Source organism: Emericellopsis atlantica (genome assembly GCF_019669845.1).
Source record: "Emericellopsis atlantica unplaced genomic scaffold F5Z01scaffold_64, whole genome shotgun sequence".
Taxonomy (NCBI): domain Eukaryota; kingdom Fungi; phylum Ascomycota; class Sordariomycetes; order Hypocreales; family Bionectriaceae; genus Emericellopsis; species Emericellopsis atlantica.
The window spans coordinates 26,779-40,039 of NW_025764766.1; the positions used below are offsets into that span (position 1 = coordinate 26,779).

Consider the following 13,261-nt stretch of genomic DNA (forward strand, 5'->3'; position numbering starts at 1 on the left):
GAAGGCGGCCGTATCGTGCGTCTTCTTCGTGCCCATGCCACCAACACAAAATACAAACACTACGGGCTTCCCCGACTCCCTTAAAATAGGTGAGAACATGATGTTGTGGCTAGACAAATTCCTAACGAGGGAGCAGGCACTTATTTGAGACATCCAGAGGCCGTTACGGAGGAAAGCGGTGCGTGCCCTCGCTCTCCGGTTGTGTGGAGTACGGCCTTGATAGGACAGAGATGGAGATGCCGAGTGCAGCGAGTGCCTTCACTGGGGGAGGGCACAAATCAAGGAGCGACGAACGGAGGCGCTTCGCGCTGACTTGATGACTAGCTGGAGGACGCCTGTGAAATTTCTCATGTACCTTGCCTCACCATTCTCAGCAACCGTCTATCCTACCGTCGTCTATTCTATAGTCCCCGAACCCGTTCCTCTCACCGTAGGTGCTCACACTACAAGTAAATCATGCTGGCAGCGCGCGTCCAACTATGGCTCTAGATATTCGTGTGAAAGGCAGGGCTCCTCATCAAATATCTTCCATCCAGTTCGGGCGGTATTCGAACCAAAGACAGCCTTTGCGCTTGGTGCCGCCCTTGCCACCGTTGTTGCAGTCTTTGAAATTGTCATACATTAGATCGTAACAGCCGGTAAAGTCTTGCTGTTGATGGAATGTGCATCCCTTGATCCAGAAGACGGAGTACTGGTAGATTTCATCGTTGTCACCTTCGTACAGAGACGTGATGCTGTCCGACTCTTCCTTCATCTTGTGTTTGCTATACTGTTCGCAGAAGTCCTTCGCATTCCGCTTATGTGTGTCCTCCAGGGTAAAGTAGACGCCATCTTTGCGGCAGAACTGAAGCGAGTACTCACTGTTCTCGCGCAGTTCGTCCCCCCCGGTCGGCAAGACCGTAGTGAAGGCATCTGCTGGTGGCGTACTGTAGGTTGTGAACGTTGAATGTAGAGTAGTCGGCGTGGCTTTCGATGGAGACGAGCTTGGAGAACGGAGCGCGGTACTTATCGTCTGACGCGTATGCGTCGCAGAGGGACTTTCGTCCACGCTCACGCTGGTATGAGTGTCGGTTGGAGAGGTCGTTGATTCCTGCGTTGGTGTGTGGGTAGGGGAAGGGGTGGCTTCGGAGCTCTTGATCTGGGCGGTCCCTATGCTTAAAAGGGAGGATGCTATGCCAGGCACCGTAGACGTGGGATCCAGGTCGGCCGTGGGCGTAGCAGAAACGGCTCGCCCGTCAAGTATCAGCGTAGGCGTGCACGATGAGGTAACCCAGGTCGCCGGCCAATCCACGTCACCCACGTACGGGATGGTGTACTGTGACGGCTTGATTTTGTTGACATCTATTCCCGGGTTGAGTCGCTCGATTTCGTCATAATCTCTGAGCTTCAGCGCATACAAGGCATCGATGAAGATTTCCCCCGTCTTCACGTCCCACATGCCCACATCTGGTTTCCTCACGCAGGCTGCGGCCGCCAAGGCCACGAAAGGGGTGATGTAGGCGACCTTCATGTCTATCGAGTCCAGTCGCGGCGTTGGCTCTTTGCTCGTGCCTCTCCGCGGGGCTGGCTATATACAATCCTCCGACTGCTTCCAGCCATCGCCTCCATTCGTCTGTTTTGGCCGTGCCAAGGCAACGGCGTCGTGGTACCTGGGCACGGTATCCGAGACCCTGAGGTCAAGGTGCGAGTACTTCAAGACCCTCATCTCCTTTTTCTGCCCTTGGTGAGGCACAGTGTTCCTGCTCCTCCCAAATACACCCGGGGGAACGCACGAACTTCTACACACCAAGCCTGGTGTCAAGCGAGGTGGATTCTTAGATCATGATGTCTTTTCGTACTATGACGCCCATGCTTATGGCTCTATTGCCTCTGCGCATGGCTTTGGCGGAGCCACCGACACAGCAGGCGCTCGACGCATTTCCTATCTGCGTGGTGAGTCTGCCGCTGGCTTTGGCACAGTTGCAGCTAACATGGTGTATTGAAGAGTGATTGTATCACGGCAGGCATCATGGAACAGAGCTGCGACGCGGCTGACCTACAATGCATCTGTGCGAGCGATACCCTCCGTGCGTACCTCGGCGCATGCGTGGGTGTTGCTTGTACGCCAGCGGAAGCTCTCTGTATGTGACGAAAAGACTTGACTGTTCTTTCTGACCTAACCATTGGAAGCCGCGAGGAATATCACCACTGCCCTTTGCCATTCCTCGGCACGAAGTCGGTCTGGTCAGCTTGTCGTGGTGGCGTCCACGATGACAGGTCTGGCCGTGGCCTTTGCCACGGCCCGCCTTGTTTGCCGGCAGTGGGTGGTCGGATCTTCGCTGTGGTTAGATGACTGGCTGGCCCTTGGCGCGACTGGTACCATCATCGCGAGCGCTTTCATCAATATCTATGGCCTGGCTGGACACGGGCTGGGCCGGGACATCTGGACCCTGTCGGCAGGCGAGATCACCGCGGTTCTGCGATACTTCCACACGATAGCATGGCTGTACTTCCTGGACACTGCACTGGTGAAGTTGTCCGTCATTGTCTTCTACCTCCGCATTTTCCCTACTGTCGCCGTACAGAGGCTACTCTGGGGCACGTTCGCTGTGACGTGCATCTGGGGTGCGACATTCATCTTCGTGGCTGTATTCCAGTGCCGACCCATCGATCACTTCTGGAAGCACTGGGATGGGATGCATCAGGGCTCCTGTGTGGATGCGAATGCTGTGGCCTGGGCCAGCGCTGCGACGAACATTGCCCTCGATCTATGGCTCCTGGCGGTGCCGCTCTGGCAGCTGCGCACTCTGCAGCTCCATCGGAAGAAAAAGATTGGCGTAGGCCTGATGTTCTGCGTTGGGATCTTGTGAGTTGTCCGTGTAGCCTCGGACGGCTTGTCGCTGACACGATTGCGCAGCGTCACGGTCGTGAGTGCCCTTCGGCTTCAATCCCTCGTCACCTTTGCGAAGACCTCGAACATGACGTGGGACTACTATCCCGCCTGTCTCTGGTCCACCATAGAGGTCACGGTGGGCTTGATGTGCGCCTGTTTCCCGGCTGTGCGGCAGCTCCTGGTCAAGGGGTTCCCCCGCCTGGGCGAGTCCGTGCGAACCAAGACTGGAGTTCTGTTCCTTTCGCTCTCGCCACAGTGTCAACTCTGTGCCGGTGTCCAAAACCCATAGGAGACTCTCCACATCCACCCAATCCCAGAGCTGATCCACGGTCTCGGCCCGAACGCCATGGAATATATGGCTGGACACCCGAATGGTCAATAGGACTTCTAGAATGACGACCTCGGGCGACCACGTCGTCCGAACGTGGCGCCCGCGGTGACGTCGCTGCGGCGCGAGGACTTCCATCAGAACACGTTTGCACGTTTGCACGTTTGCACGTTTGCCACGTCGACGAGCGCAGAAGAGTGCTATGATATAGCAGAAGCACTAATTCTGCCAGCGGCGTTTACTTATATGATGTGCCTTTGCTCTCGCCGGCTGGAAGTAGATTGCTAGTGTATCCGACCACAAATGAACAAGTGGCTGTGCCCCCGACTATTCACTACGATAGCTACCGCGTGCATGTAGCCCTTAGCATCGGAGAGGTGCTCGATATTATTGGTTCCATGTTCTGTACTACAGTATGTCCTCAATGCAATGGTTAGCATAGCGCCAAGTGACCACGCATGGCAGGACGAGCAGTGGATGGAAGATGGGCGCTGCCAATATCTGGTCCACGCCGCCGCTACTCCAACACCACTGCCTTTGGAGAACTCGTCGCCCGGAATGGTATAATGTGTGTCATCCCTTGAAATCATGCCGTACGAGCCGTCTTTGCCTGAAATATGCCGTGTCAAATCGATAGCCTCCGACATGTGCTCCAGACGGGCTCCTCGTCCGCCTCAAGAAAACGCCGTCTACAATAGTACATGCCTCACTGCGACCTGAGCTGTGGCACAATGACTGGCGGTCGCAGGATTACCTTGCTTAACCTGTGTCAGACTCCTATACTAGAAGTTGGAAACCATACGATTCATCACAGCTTGTAGTGGTAGTACCTCCGCACTGACAGCTGAGCCGTGTGGAAGAGATCGCAGAGGATCTCTTTCGGCCACCGAGGCTCCTTCTCCCATATTTGTACGAGAAAAATGGTCTGCTCCCGTTAGCTCTGCGCGTCTGTGATCGGAACGACTGGCTACTACTGCCCGATCCTGGTTTGTGTTCGACCGAGGTAACCATTTCGCTGACATCATGATACCCAGTCGCTCTCCTTGTAGATGAACTGTCTTAAGATCCTCGCCGCCGTTCATCTACACCGTCGTTTGGAAACTGCAGTTGCGTAAAGGGAGGATGATGACGCTCACAGGTGATACAGTAGAAGACATCGAAGCTTCGCCTGAAACATTCTGGAAGAATACACTGAAGACCGAGCTTTCCGATGTCGTAAACGAAAAAGCGCCGGAGCCCCATTACAAGCCAGAAGAGACAAGAATAACGATATCAACGAAGCGGCCCAAACAGAGCTTCCAGAAACGCTTCGGCACACTCAGTATCGATTGGAATATTGTGGAAAACAAGCTGCGGTCTTGGAGCCACCTTGGCAGCAGTCTCCACGTTGAAATCTCGTTCATCTACAAAGAGATCCAGCTGGATACCACAAATAAAGTTGGGAGAACCGGCCGCGGAGCGACGAACAAGCAGTTGGCTGCAAGAGACAAGCTCATCGCTCAGCAACAAGCCTCCGGTGTACGTCCCGTCTGGAAGGAAGTCTACGAACTTTTCGAGTGCTCCAACGCCGTGTGCCCAAATCGAGGGTTTTCCTGCTGGCGGGACCCAAGTAATAAGAGACACGTGAAATTAGATTCTGATACCATGGACAAACTTATTGATTATGCGGAGGAAGGCAATACGCTCGAGAAACATGACGACGTCCCCGAGCCAATCCGCGACCGGATATATAAACATGAAGAGGAGGAAACCACGCGCAAGAAACTGAAGCGAAAGGCGTCTGATCCCGTGCCAAATAATATCAATATTTGCTGCCATGGGCATCAGGATGGAGGCTGCGGTGAATCATCGGCAAACGCACGCAACGCTACTCGTCGGTCTGGCCAAGCGAGGTTGGCGTTCCCAATGCCGGTTGATGAGGCTCCAAAGTCCTACTGCGATTGGCTCTGTAACCAAGTGACGAACAAAACGTGGAAGGATGCCTATCAATTAGCTTGCCGCGTTACTCTGGAGAAAGGCTATCATCTCGGTCGCATGTACGAGGCGCAGGCCGTTGACGCCAAGATGTTGGCCACTAGCGGGGTATTGCCGGGCATTGCTATTCAATTCGTGAGTCGGATCGGAGATTGGTTGGATGATATCTGCCCAGAGTAGATGGTCTGCAGGCAGACACAAGGAACATCTAGATCGATGCCCGATACATTCAATTGTTTTCCATCAGATCGCACTGCTGTTTGGAGCAAAAGTCGCTCCCTCTGTTTGAATGCAAATGGTTTCATTGAAAAGGGGCAGATTTCGGTTTTTCCCGCAAACCCCCCCTCCCCGAAGTTGATGGTTTACGGAGTAACTGAATCCACCAAGCCCGTGTTAACCTCTTGACTACCTCGACGCACTCCTGATGGTTGAAATGCGCCTGGTTGAGGCATCCGTTGCTGAGACAGTGCGACTGACATTTTAGGGTACTTTGTCGCTTGGAGTACGTAAGCGTCAGGCCAAAACCTGACCCCGCTCCGACCCCGCTTCCTACCCTCTACATATAATATTCACCATTACTCCGCACCTTTGCCAGATTATTACATATGAGGAGGAAGAGACCTTGTATGAGGTAAGTGTCACGTGATTCATACCTGATGTACGTCAAGCAACGTTGTCTTCCTGATTTAGCAAAGGATCCACTGCCCGCGTTCTTGGGCTCCACCCTTTGGGGGTCTGTTGTGTCCCCCGACCCAAGTCCTGTGCTTCTTTCGTTTCTTCCTTTCTCTTTCCCTTAAATGTAGCAAGTGCTTCATCTTTCGGTGTATCCCAACATGCGCGACGGCGATTTCGACTCACATGAACATGTGATAGACGATGATTTCAACTTGGAATCCCCATCACAGAGAAGCTTTGGGAGCCCCGGGCCGCAGCCCGCGGTCCACACACAGCCGCAGACCAACCAATCGAATCTACCCTTACTACGACTGAGTGACTGGGATCCCGATCATCCTTACGACGAACGGCCTCCTACCTGCGTTCATTACAGCATCGAGTGGAAGTTGTTGCTGAACAAAGGGACAGTCACGAGCAAAATTGCAAGAGATACGGAGAAAGACGTCGTCCTCGCCCCTCAACCTTTTTGGGAACGCACCCTGAGAGCAAAGGTGGAAGATCTCCTGAAAAGGAAGACACCCCGAAACAAAGTCTACGCCCCCGAAGAAACGAACGTTACCGTATCTGTCACCAAACCCTCCGAACGAGACTATTCGCGACGCTTCGAGCTTTTCGATGTTGGTTGGGACAGCATTACGAAACAACTGGAGGATTGGAGTCATCTACATCGTTCCGGTAAAAAGCTGAGGATCGACGTCTCGTTTGTATGTGTCGAAGAGACCCAGCCCAGCATGATCACACGCAGTATTGCCCGCCGAGGAGCGACTGGTGCTCAGCTTACCGAACGAGAGGGCATTATGGAGCTGCAGCAGAACACTGGGCAGCCAAGCGTCTGGAGCGCGGTGTATAGCCTGATGCGGTGCCCTGGACATCCGTGCAAAAACCAAGCATCTTACTGCTTTCGCGATCCTGACACGAAAAAGCACTGGCCTCTCGATAGCAGCGACCTAACCAAGCTCGTGCGCTACGCCGAGGAAGGGAGCGACCTCAAAACACATAAAGACGTGCCAGAAGCTATTCGCGAACTGATATATGCAAAGGAGCAGCAAAAATTGGAGCGTAAACACAAACGCAAAGCGACGGCTGACCCCGAAGACAGCCATCCAATAAAAATCATCAATGTTCTCCCATCCTGTGATCGCCGGCATGAGGCTACTGCAGGCGCCGATGGCGCCGATGGTGAGCCGGGATCGGTGGCGTCAGCGGGCCGTGCCGCCGACTTTTTCATTCCGGAGCCGAGAGACAAGGCTATACAAACCTACTGTCAGTGGCATTGCAATCGTATTATTGGGGCAGAGTGGAAGAAAGGGTTCCAAAAGGCGTTTGCAGTTGCAATGAAAGAGTGCCTCGATTTGAAGCACATATATGAGGATCAAGACGTAGATTTCTTTGTGCAGAACGGCGTTTCGCGAGGCATTGCTAGGTCATTTGTAGGAGACATCAAAGCGTGGGCAAGCGAGGTTGACATTTCATAATCTTTGTTTTTGTGGAAACATTACGATTGATTGAATCTCATTTTCTAATCTTTTGGAGCTTGTTCAACGAAAATCCCTGAATGACGGAAGTGACCTTCAGCACTTGTCGACCGTGAGCCCACGATGTCCACAGCCAATCTCACGAAAGCCTCGAAGTCCTCTTGGAAGAGTTCTTCGTGATTACGGCTCTCCTTCCGTATGAATACCTTAAGCTCGGAAAAATACTCTTCTATCGGGTTCCAGTCCGGAGAGTAGGGCGATAAGAATATGTACTCGACTCCCGCCCTGTCACATAGTTCCTTTACTCTACTCGAGTGGTGAATAGATGCATTGTCCATAACGAGTACAGATTTGGGCCCTGGCCATCTTCCACAGTGTTGCAATAGCTGCTCAATAAAATTTTCGAATATCTCAGCATTGGTAGAGCCTAGATAAACATGGGCGAGCTCGATGCCTTCTTGCGTATATGCTGCAAGCACTTGCATTGTCTGTCCACGACTATAATCACCTTTTCGGCCAGGACGACTACCCTTCGCTGACCATCCATGCCGCCGACGTGCAGTTCGTCTATTTTGACCAGACTCATCAATGAAGATAAGTTGGTAAGATTTACAGTTCGATAACTTGTATTGATACATGTCGCGCAGCATCGGATTTTGTTGCTCTCCCACTTGGCTGCTGTTCTTCCGGGACCAGCCGACACGCTTGGGAAAACGAGAGACGTTAGAAGTCGATACCTGAATATCAAACTCAACCTTCAGAAATTCAACCATCTCTGACAGAAGCATGGTTGGATCTTCAACCAGCTTTTCGGCCAACGCGTCTTGCATCACAGGCTCGATTTTGCCATGACGCCCAACACGAGTGAAAGGGACTCTAGTGGATCCATAAAGCCGCACGTTGTGTCGAGCTCGTGTGACAGTGCGCTCCTTGCAGTCAACAGCTTTCATAATATCTGCGTTTGGACAGCCGGTTTCGATCATTGCCTTTAACATGTCATGCTCGGCTTGAGACAGGACTGGGGCCATATTGCCTGGGGAGAAAGGGGGTTGTTGGGGGAGGAGGATGAGGCTGAAGTTTGAAGGAAGGAGGAATCAACCGGCCGTGAAAGCAGCCAAAAGTTAGCTGCTGAACCTCGTGAGTCAGTATTTCATCACGTGACTCCAGAGCCACGTCAGCAGGCGCTCCTTCTGTCTAGTGGATGTTAGTTTCGCCGAACCCGGATCTCATGGAAGCCGATGGAAGAAGCAGTCGCATGTGTTGTACTCTCGCCTCGCAGCCTTGTCGAGCTCTGCAGAGCTTGCAACCACCTTTCTTCATCTGAGTCGTATCGGATGACCAACGGCGCATTTTCTCTCTCCGTTGTTTCCTTATGTCGCTCAATGATCTAGGCGGGCTTATGGTGGAAAACATTTTTGGCGAGCGCTTCCACCTCAGCCCCGTCAGTGTTGAGGGGACGCTGGCTTTTCATGCGTCTCTGACGGCCTGAAGGAACTGCCAAAACGAAACGGGTCAAGCCCAAGAGGGCGAGGAACGGTGACAGAATAGGGTTATTGAAAGGGAATATTCTGGAGTGGAACGAGTGTGGGTATTCTGTCTGAATATCATGTATTGACACTGTGTGGGCTATCTCAAACTGGGGACAGCTCTTTGTCAATGAGGAATCTCCTTTTACTCTACACAGCACATTTAGTCTCTTTAGAACCCCGTTCTATGTAAAATCCTGCGGTGCGAAAATGCCCTTCTGCAATATCACTTCGCTTGCTTAGCGTGCTAACGCAAGCCTTGACGTACTGCTCAAAGCTCCTTCTCTTGAGACTGGCGTGTTCTTCGCCTTTCGACGTAGCAACCGTCTTGAGCACCCCGAAATGCTCTTCTATCGGATTCGTCCTCGGCGTGTACGGTGCCGTCATGAATAGTCCCACGCCTTTCTTCTCACACATGTCCTCTATCTTATCTGAGAAATGGAATGATGCATTATCCATGATGAGCACGGACTCTGGCTCTGGCCAGCTCCCACAGTGATGCAGCAGCTGCTCGATAAAGTCCTCGAATAATACCTTGTCCGTCGTTCCAGTAAATACTCTCGATAATTTTATACCTTTCAGGGTATATGCGGATAGAATTTGAACTCTGTTTTCCTTCTGAAACCTGGCCTCGTGAACAGGTGTGATGCCTGACTTAGCCCATCCTTTTCGCCGCAACGTATCGGGTGGATTGATGCCAGACTCATCAATAAACACGCAATGCTGGGCTTTAACTCCAGCTAGCTTGAGCAGATATTGGTAGAAATGCCGCAGCTCAGGCTTCTGTTGGAGCGCTACACGCCGCATTATCTTCCACGTTATTTTATCGGATTGCATCGCTCGCGTGATGGTCGTAACTGATACGTCTACTTTAAAGCGCTCATACAAGAAAGATGCCATCTCACGCCGAGTCATATTCTGCTTCTTGGCAAGTCTGTGAAGCAACGAATCAAGCATCAACGGGGTTATTTTGCGGTCGGGCCCGGTACGGTTCGCTGGAGTAGTCGCTGTGCCATAGCGTTCATGGGTCGACCGTATTCTGCGGACTGCTCGAGAGGTAACAACACGGTCGGGACTAGACACGTCGCTGGCTATCTTCTCGCTGGTGTCTCCTCTGCGGATTTTGGCCAGTATTAGGTTGTGCAGGTGCTTTTCGAGACGGGGAGCCATAATCGGACAGTTGTGACGGAAGCAAGAAACGTGAGGTGAACCCACCCGCCTCTGAAAGAGTCGAGGAGCTTCAGTGGTTTAGGCAGCAGCTTACGGAGATAGGCGATAAGCCAAATTTCAGCTCTGTTAGTGGCGGTACTTTGCGGTACCCAAGAGCACTGTGTAGCTGCCCCACCTACCTAATCTGGATTTTTCTTGATGTTAACAAGGCGGACGCTGAACTTGGACTACGCTGTAGCGATGGCGCACGACAATGGTTGTCAAGGCCATATCTAGTGAATTGTCCAGCTCCACACTTCCTATTACAGTCGTGAGCAAATGCAGCTTCCTATTCACGCACTCTGTCTGTTTATGGAGCCTGGGTCGGATCTATATGTACATGAATCTACCTCGATGAGCCATAATAAGCCGCGCTCGCGCTGCCAGAATAGCCGGGTTTGGATGAGCGCTAGGTGCTGCTGGGTCACTCAGAGTGGGCTGCAGCCCGCCAATCCGGCGCCATGTGTCACAGTGTCTTTCACACGGCTGAATACTTTCAGTGACCGACAAGACGCAGGGTTCTATTGGGTACTTTGCCGTTTCAATGGAGTGCACCGAAAGGTATCCACAAAATAAACACTGTATGGAGCCATCATGAACTTTCGTGTTATTCGATTCGATAGGAAGCTGCGAATGCTCAAGACTGTATACCGTACCTAAGCCGCAGACCGCCATCCCAACGATGGACAAGAAGCAGCTTTTGGACGCTGAGAACAAGTGCGTATAGGCGTCCGCCAGGATACCGCTATAAATCAAGCGCATCGTTGCGATCGCACTTCTACTTGCTCTTCCATTGCCTATCAATTATAATGCCTCAGAGAGAGGAGATTGTAGGACCACCAAATCGTCGTAGCAAACGGAAGACAGCTGTGTCTGGTAGCAACGAGGTTCAACATGACAAGTACGTGCCTGTAATTGCCGCCTTCTTCTCTTCTTCGCACTCACAATCTGCAGCTTCTTCGCAAAGGAAATTCAGCGCCACAAGATCAATGAGAATGTGTGTTTGGGCCATGGTGACTTGTTGGCCAGCATCACTGACTACAAGCAGGGGTCTATCGAATTGTTGGTCCAATGGGAGGACTCGAACGGGACGTCTCTCAGGACTTGGGAGGTTGAAGATAGGCTGGAGTAAGCTTGCATTACAGGCTTGCGCAAGGGTACTGAACTGACGTGCTAGGGACTCGCCTGCGTTGGAAGAGTATTTTGTCCGTCTAGGCGGACGCGAAAGGTTGTTCAAAAAACAAGTCCGGCGAGGACTGCGCAGGAGGAATAGCGACTCACCCCTGGTCCCAGCCCGGAGGTCTCCGCGATCCAAGACCGCGGCTCTTGCCAAATCGACTGAATGGAGTCCTCCAGAACGCTCATGAGAGCAAGAGATTGCATCCATTGACGGTTGTGAAGTGGAGAGTGGCAGGCTTGCCGTCTATGTCTCCTGGGAAACCGGCCATAGGACGAGGCATGACGCATCAGTCTTGTACAAAAATTGTCCCCAGAAGGTGAGGATGTGACGGCCAATGGCACGCTGATAGCACTGCTGCTGACCAAGACAGATGCTCCGATTTTACGAAAAGCATATCAAGATCATCGAGGAGTAACTTCGATATCAACCAAACTACAGAAGAGAACAGACGCGCGGTCGCAGGATTACCTTGCTTGACCTATGTCCAGCCTACTATACTAGAAGTTGGAACTATTTGCCTCGTTACGGCTTGTAGTGGTAGTTCCTCCGCACGGATCGCAGAGGATCTCAGATCGGTATGAGGACAATGTTCTGCTCCTGTCAGACCCGCACGTCTGTGATTGAGACGACTGGTAATAGCCCACCTTGCGCAGTCGACCAGCCTGTCGCATGAAGTGATAGCAGATTGAAAGTCAAGGATGCTCCACTCCTGCCAACCGGTGATGTCCTCCACGCCTATCCTTCCCTCTCCCTAACGCGTACCACTGCCTGAGCTTCATGGTGGCCGTGCCAATGTTCGTGAGATTCTGTTGCTGCCCCTTCCAACTAGCATCCCTCGCTCAAGTGGGACGCCTTTACAAGACCTCAGCTATCCTTTGGGTGGTCAGAAGGAACAGTTGTTCCCGTCCAGGGGCACGAATCCGTACGTTTCGCCCCGTACTTGATCCGATCCCATAGTGCTCCACCGCGAACTTCCCATCCAGATTGCTTACGCTGGAGACGATGGTCTTCTTCAAATGCATGGGGATACCATATCCAAGCTGGGTCCTGTGATCATTTTTGGATGTTTCATTATTCTTCGAGGACGCCCACTTACGATCCGAAGAAGGCCATCGGACGATCACACCATATGCTGCCTTAGCTTCACATTTGAAAATGTAACTATGATCGATGCAGAATCTAGTTTCTTCCAGAAGCCGAATATTCTCCTCACGCAGCAGCCTTTCCGAAATTGAGGTGCCTTTCTTTTCCACGGTCGGCTCCATCACAACAACGTGCCCCCCGCAAGACACGAATTGCCCTGGTACGGTGGTGACAGACGTCCACGAACATTGTCATGCCTGTGGCACACACAGACAATTATGCTGAGGAACTTGTTTCTGGTGTTATCGCTATCAAGTGTGACGTTCGATCGAAGCTTGGCTTCCTATTTAGTAGAGTGATTGTGAGTAGTCGACTATGAGCGACTACGAAGCATGGCACATGGTCCTGCTGTTCTGGTCATGATAGGTGGAAAAGTGAAGTGCACGTGAGAGGTGCATGCGGTCGCATGTCAAGTCGGAACACTGCGCTTCTAGACGCTCCGCCATGTGAGCCAACCTAAATATGTGCCCCTTTCAGCTGATTGCTTCAAGCCAAAGCGTTGGGCCTTTCAAACCTCCAAGGTCCGGTAGGAAGCCCGTCATCCATAGAGACAAACTCTCGCACAGCTGGACAGCCCGGTCGCTGAAACCTATGATAACGCATTCGGCCCGCTTTCCCGTACAGCAGAATGGAACACACGTCCTTCACCTCGCTGGTCGTTCTCGGTGTTCGACCGCTATCACATAGCCCGCCGATGTGGCCACCACCAATTTCCCATAGCGTTGGCCCCCCATCATAAAATAGAAAGGCGGTTTTCAAGGCGCCTTGGAGCGAGTCCTGGAGTGAGAATAAAAGATGGGGGCGACTGATAACGATTCGATCTCCGTCACGGAGGGATGAGATATTAAGGGTCAGCCTCCATTCCGGAAAGTAGAGCTC

At 52.3% G+C, this 13,261-nt stretch overlaps 6 protein-coding genes across 6 annotated transcripts; 5 read left to right on the top strand and 1 right to left on the bottom strand.

The window, feature by feature from the left end:
• Positions 1-517: 517 nt before the first annotated feature.
• F5Z01DRAFT_678622 (uncharacterized protein) lies at positions 518-1,510 on the bottom strand (the record flags this gene model as incomplete). Its single annotated transcript, XM_046265461.1, has 1 exon — positions 518-1,510. One exon carries the CDS (start codon positions 1,508-1,510, stop codon positions 518-520), a length of 993 nt encoding a protein of 330 aa, XP_046113431.1.
• Positions 1,511-1,599: 89 nt separating this feature from the next.
• On the top strand, positions 1,600-3,161 carry F5Z01DRAFT_697825 (uncharacterized protein; the record flags this gene model as incomplete). The annotated part of the gene is made up of 4 exons (XM_046266334.1): positions 1,600-2,120; positions 2,170-2,845; positions 2,897-3,083; positions 3,129-3,161. Exons 1-4 carry the CDS (start codon positions 2,009-2,011, stop codon positions 3,159-3,161), a joined length of 1,008 nt encoding a protein of 335 aa, XP_046113432.1. The 5' UTR covers positions 1,600-2,008.
• A 1,164-nt stretch (positions 3,162-4,325) lies between these two features.
• Positions 4,326-5,354, top strand: F5Z01DRAFT_631597 (uncharacterized protein; the record flags this gene model as incomplete). Its single annotated transcript, XM_046261801.1, has 3 exons — positions 4,326-4,637; positions 4,674-4,901; positions 5,028-5,354. 3 exons carry the CDS (start codon positions 4,326-4,328, stop codon positions 5,352-5,354), a joined length of 867 nt encoding a protein of 288 aa, XP_046113433.1.
• A 402-nt stretch (positions 5,355-5,756) lies between these two features.
• On the top strand, positions 5,757-7,328 carry F5Z01DRAFT_669079 (uncharacterized protein). Its single transcript, XM_046264389.1, has one exon. It carries the CDS (start codon positions 6,008-6,010, stop codon positions 7,322-7,324), a length of 1,317 nt encoding a protein of 438 aa, XP_046113434.1. The 5' UTR covers positions 5,757-6,007; the 3' UTR covers positions 7,325-7,328.
• Positions 7,329-10,838: 3,510 nt separating this feature from the next.
• On the top strand, positions 10,839-11,923 carry F5Z01DRAFT_740703 (uncharacterized protein). The gene is made up of 4 exons (XM_046266846.1): positions 10,839-10,960; positions 11,014-11,187; positions 11,237-11,555; positions 11,610-11,923. The coding sequence occupies exons 1-3, from the start codon at positions 10,869-10,871 to the stop codon at positions 11,424-11,426; spliced, it is 456 nt and encodes a 151-aa protein (XP_046113435.1). The 5' UTR covers positions 10,839-10,868; the 3' UTR covers positions 11,427-11,555; positions 11,610-11,923.
• On the top strand, positions 11,427-11,654 carry F5Z01DRAFT_631595 (chromo shadow domain from Swi6 protein; the record flags this gene model as incomplete). The annotated part of the gene is made up of 2 exons (XM_046261800.1): positions 11,427-11,555; positions 11,610-11,654. Coding segments are annotated over 2 exons (174 nt in total), but the record flags the coding sequence as incomplete, so codon positions are not given.
• Positions 11,924-13,261: the final 1,338 nt, after the last annotated feature.

Coding starts and splice junctions, on each gene's coding strand:
- F5Z01DRAFT_669079 (XM_046264389.1), top strand. CDS start 6,008: ATGCGCGACGGCGATTTCGACTCACATGAACATGTGATAGACGATGAT.
- F5Z01DRAFT_740703 (XM_046266846.1), top strand. CDS start 10,869: ATGCCTCAGAGAGAGGAGATTGTAGGACCACCAAATCGTCGTAGCAAA. Junction 10,961..11,013: donor AACGAGGTTCAACATGACAA/GTACGTGCCTGT, acceptor CACAATCTGCAG/CTTCTTCGCAAAGGAAATTC. Junction 11,188..11,236: donor GAGGTTGAAGATAGGCTGGA/GTAAGCTTGCAT, acceptor CTGACGTGCTAG/GGACTCGCCTGCGTTGGAAG.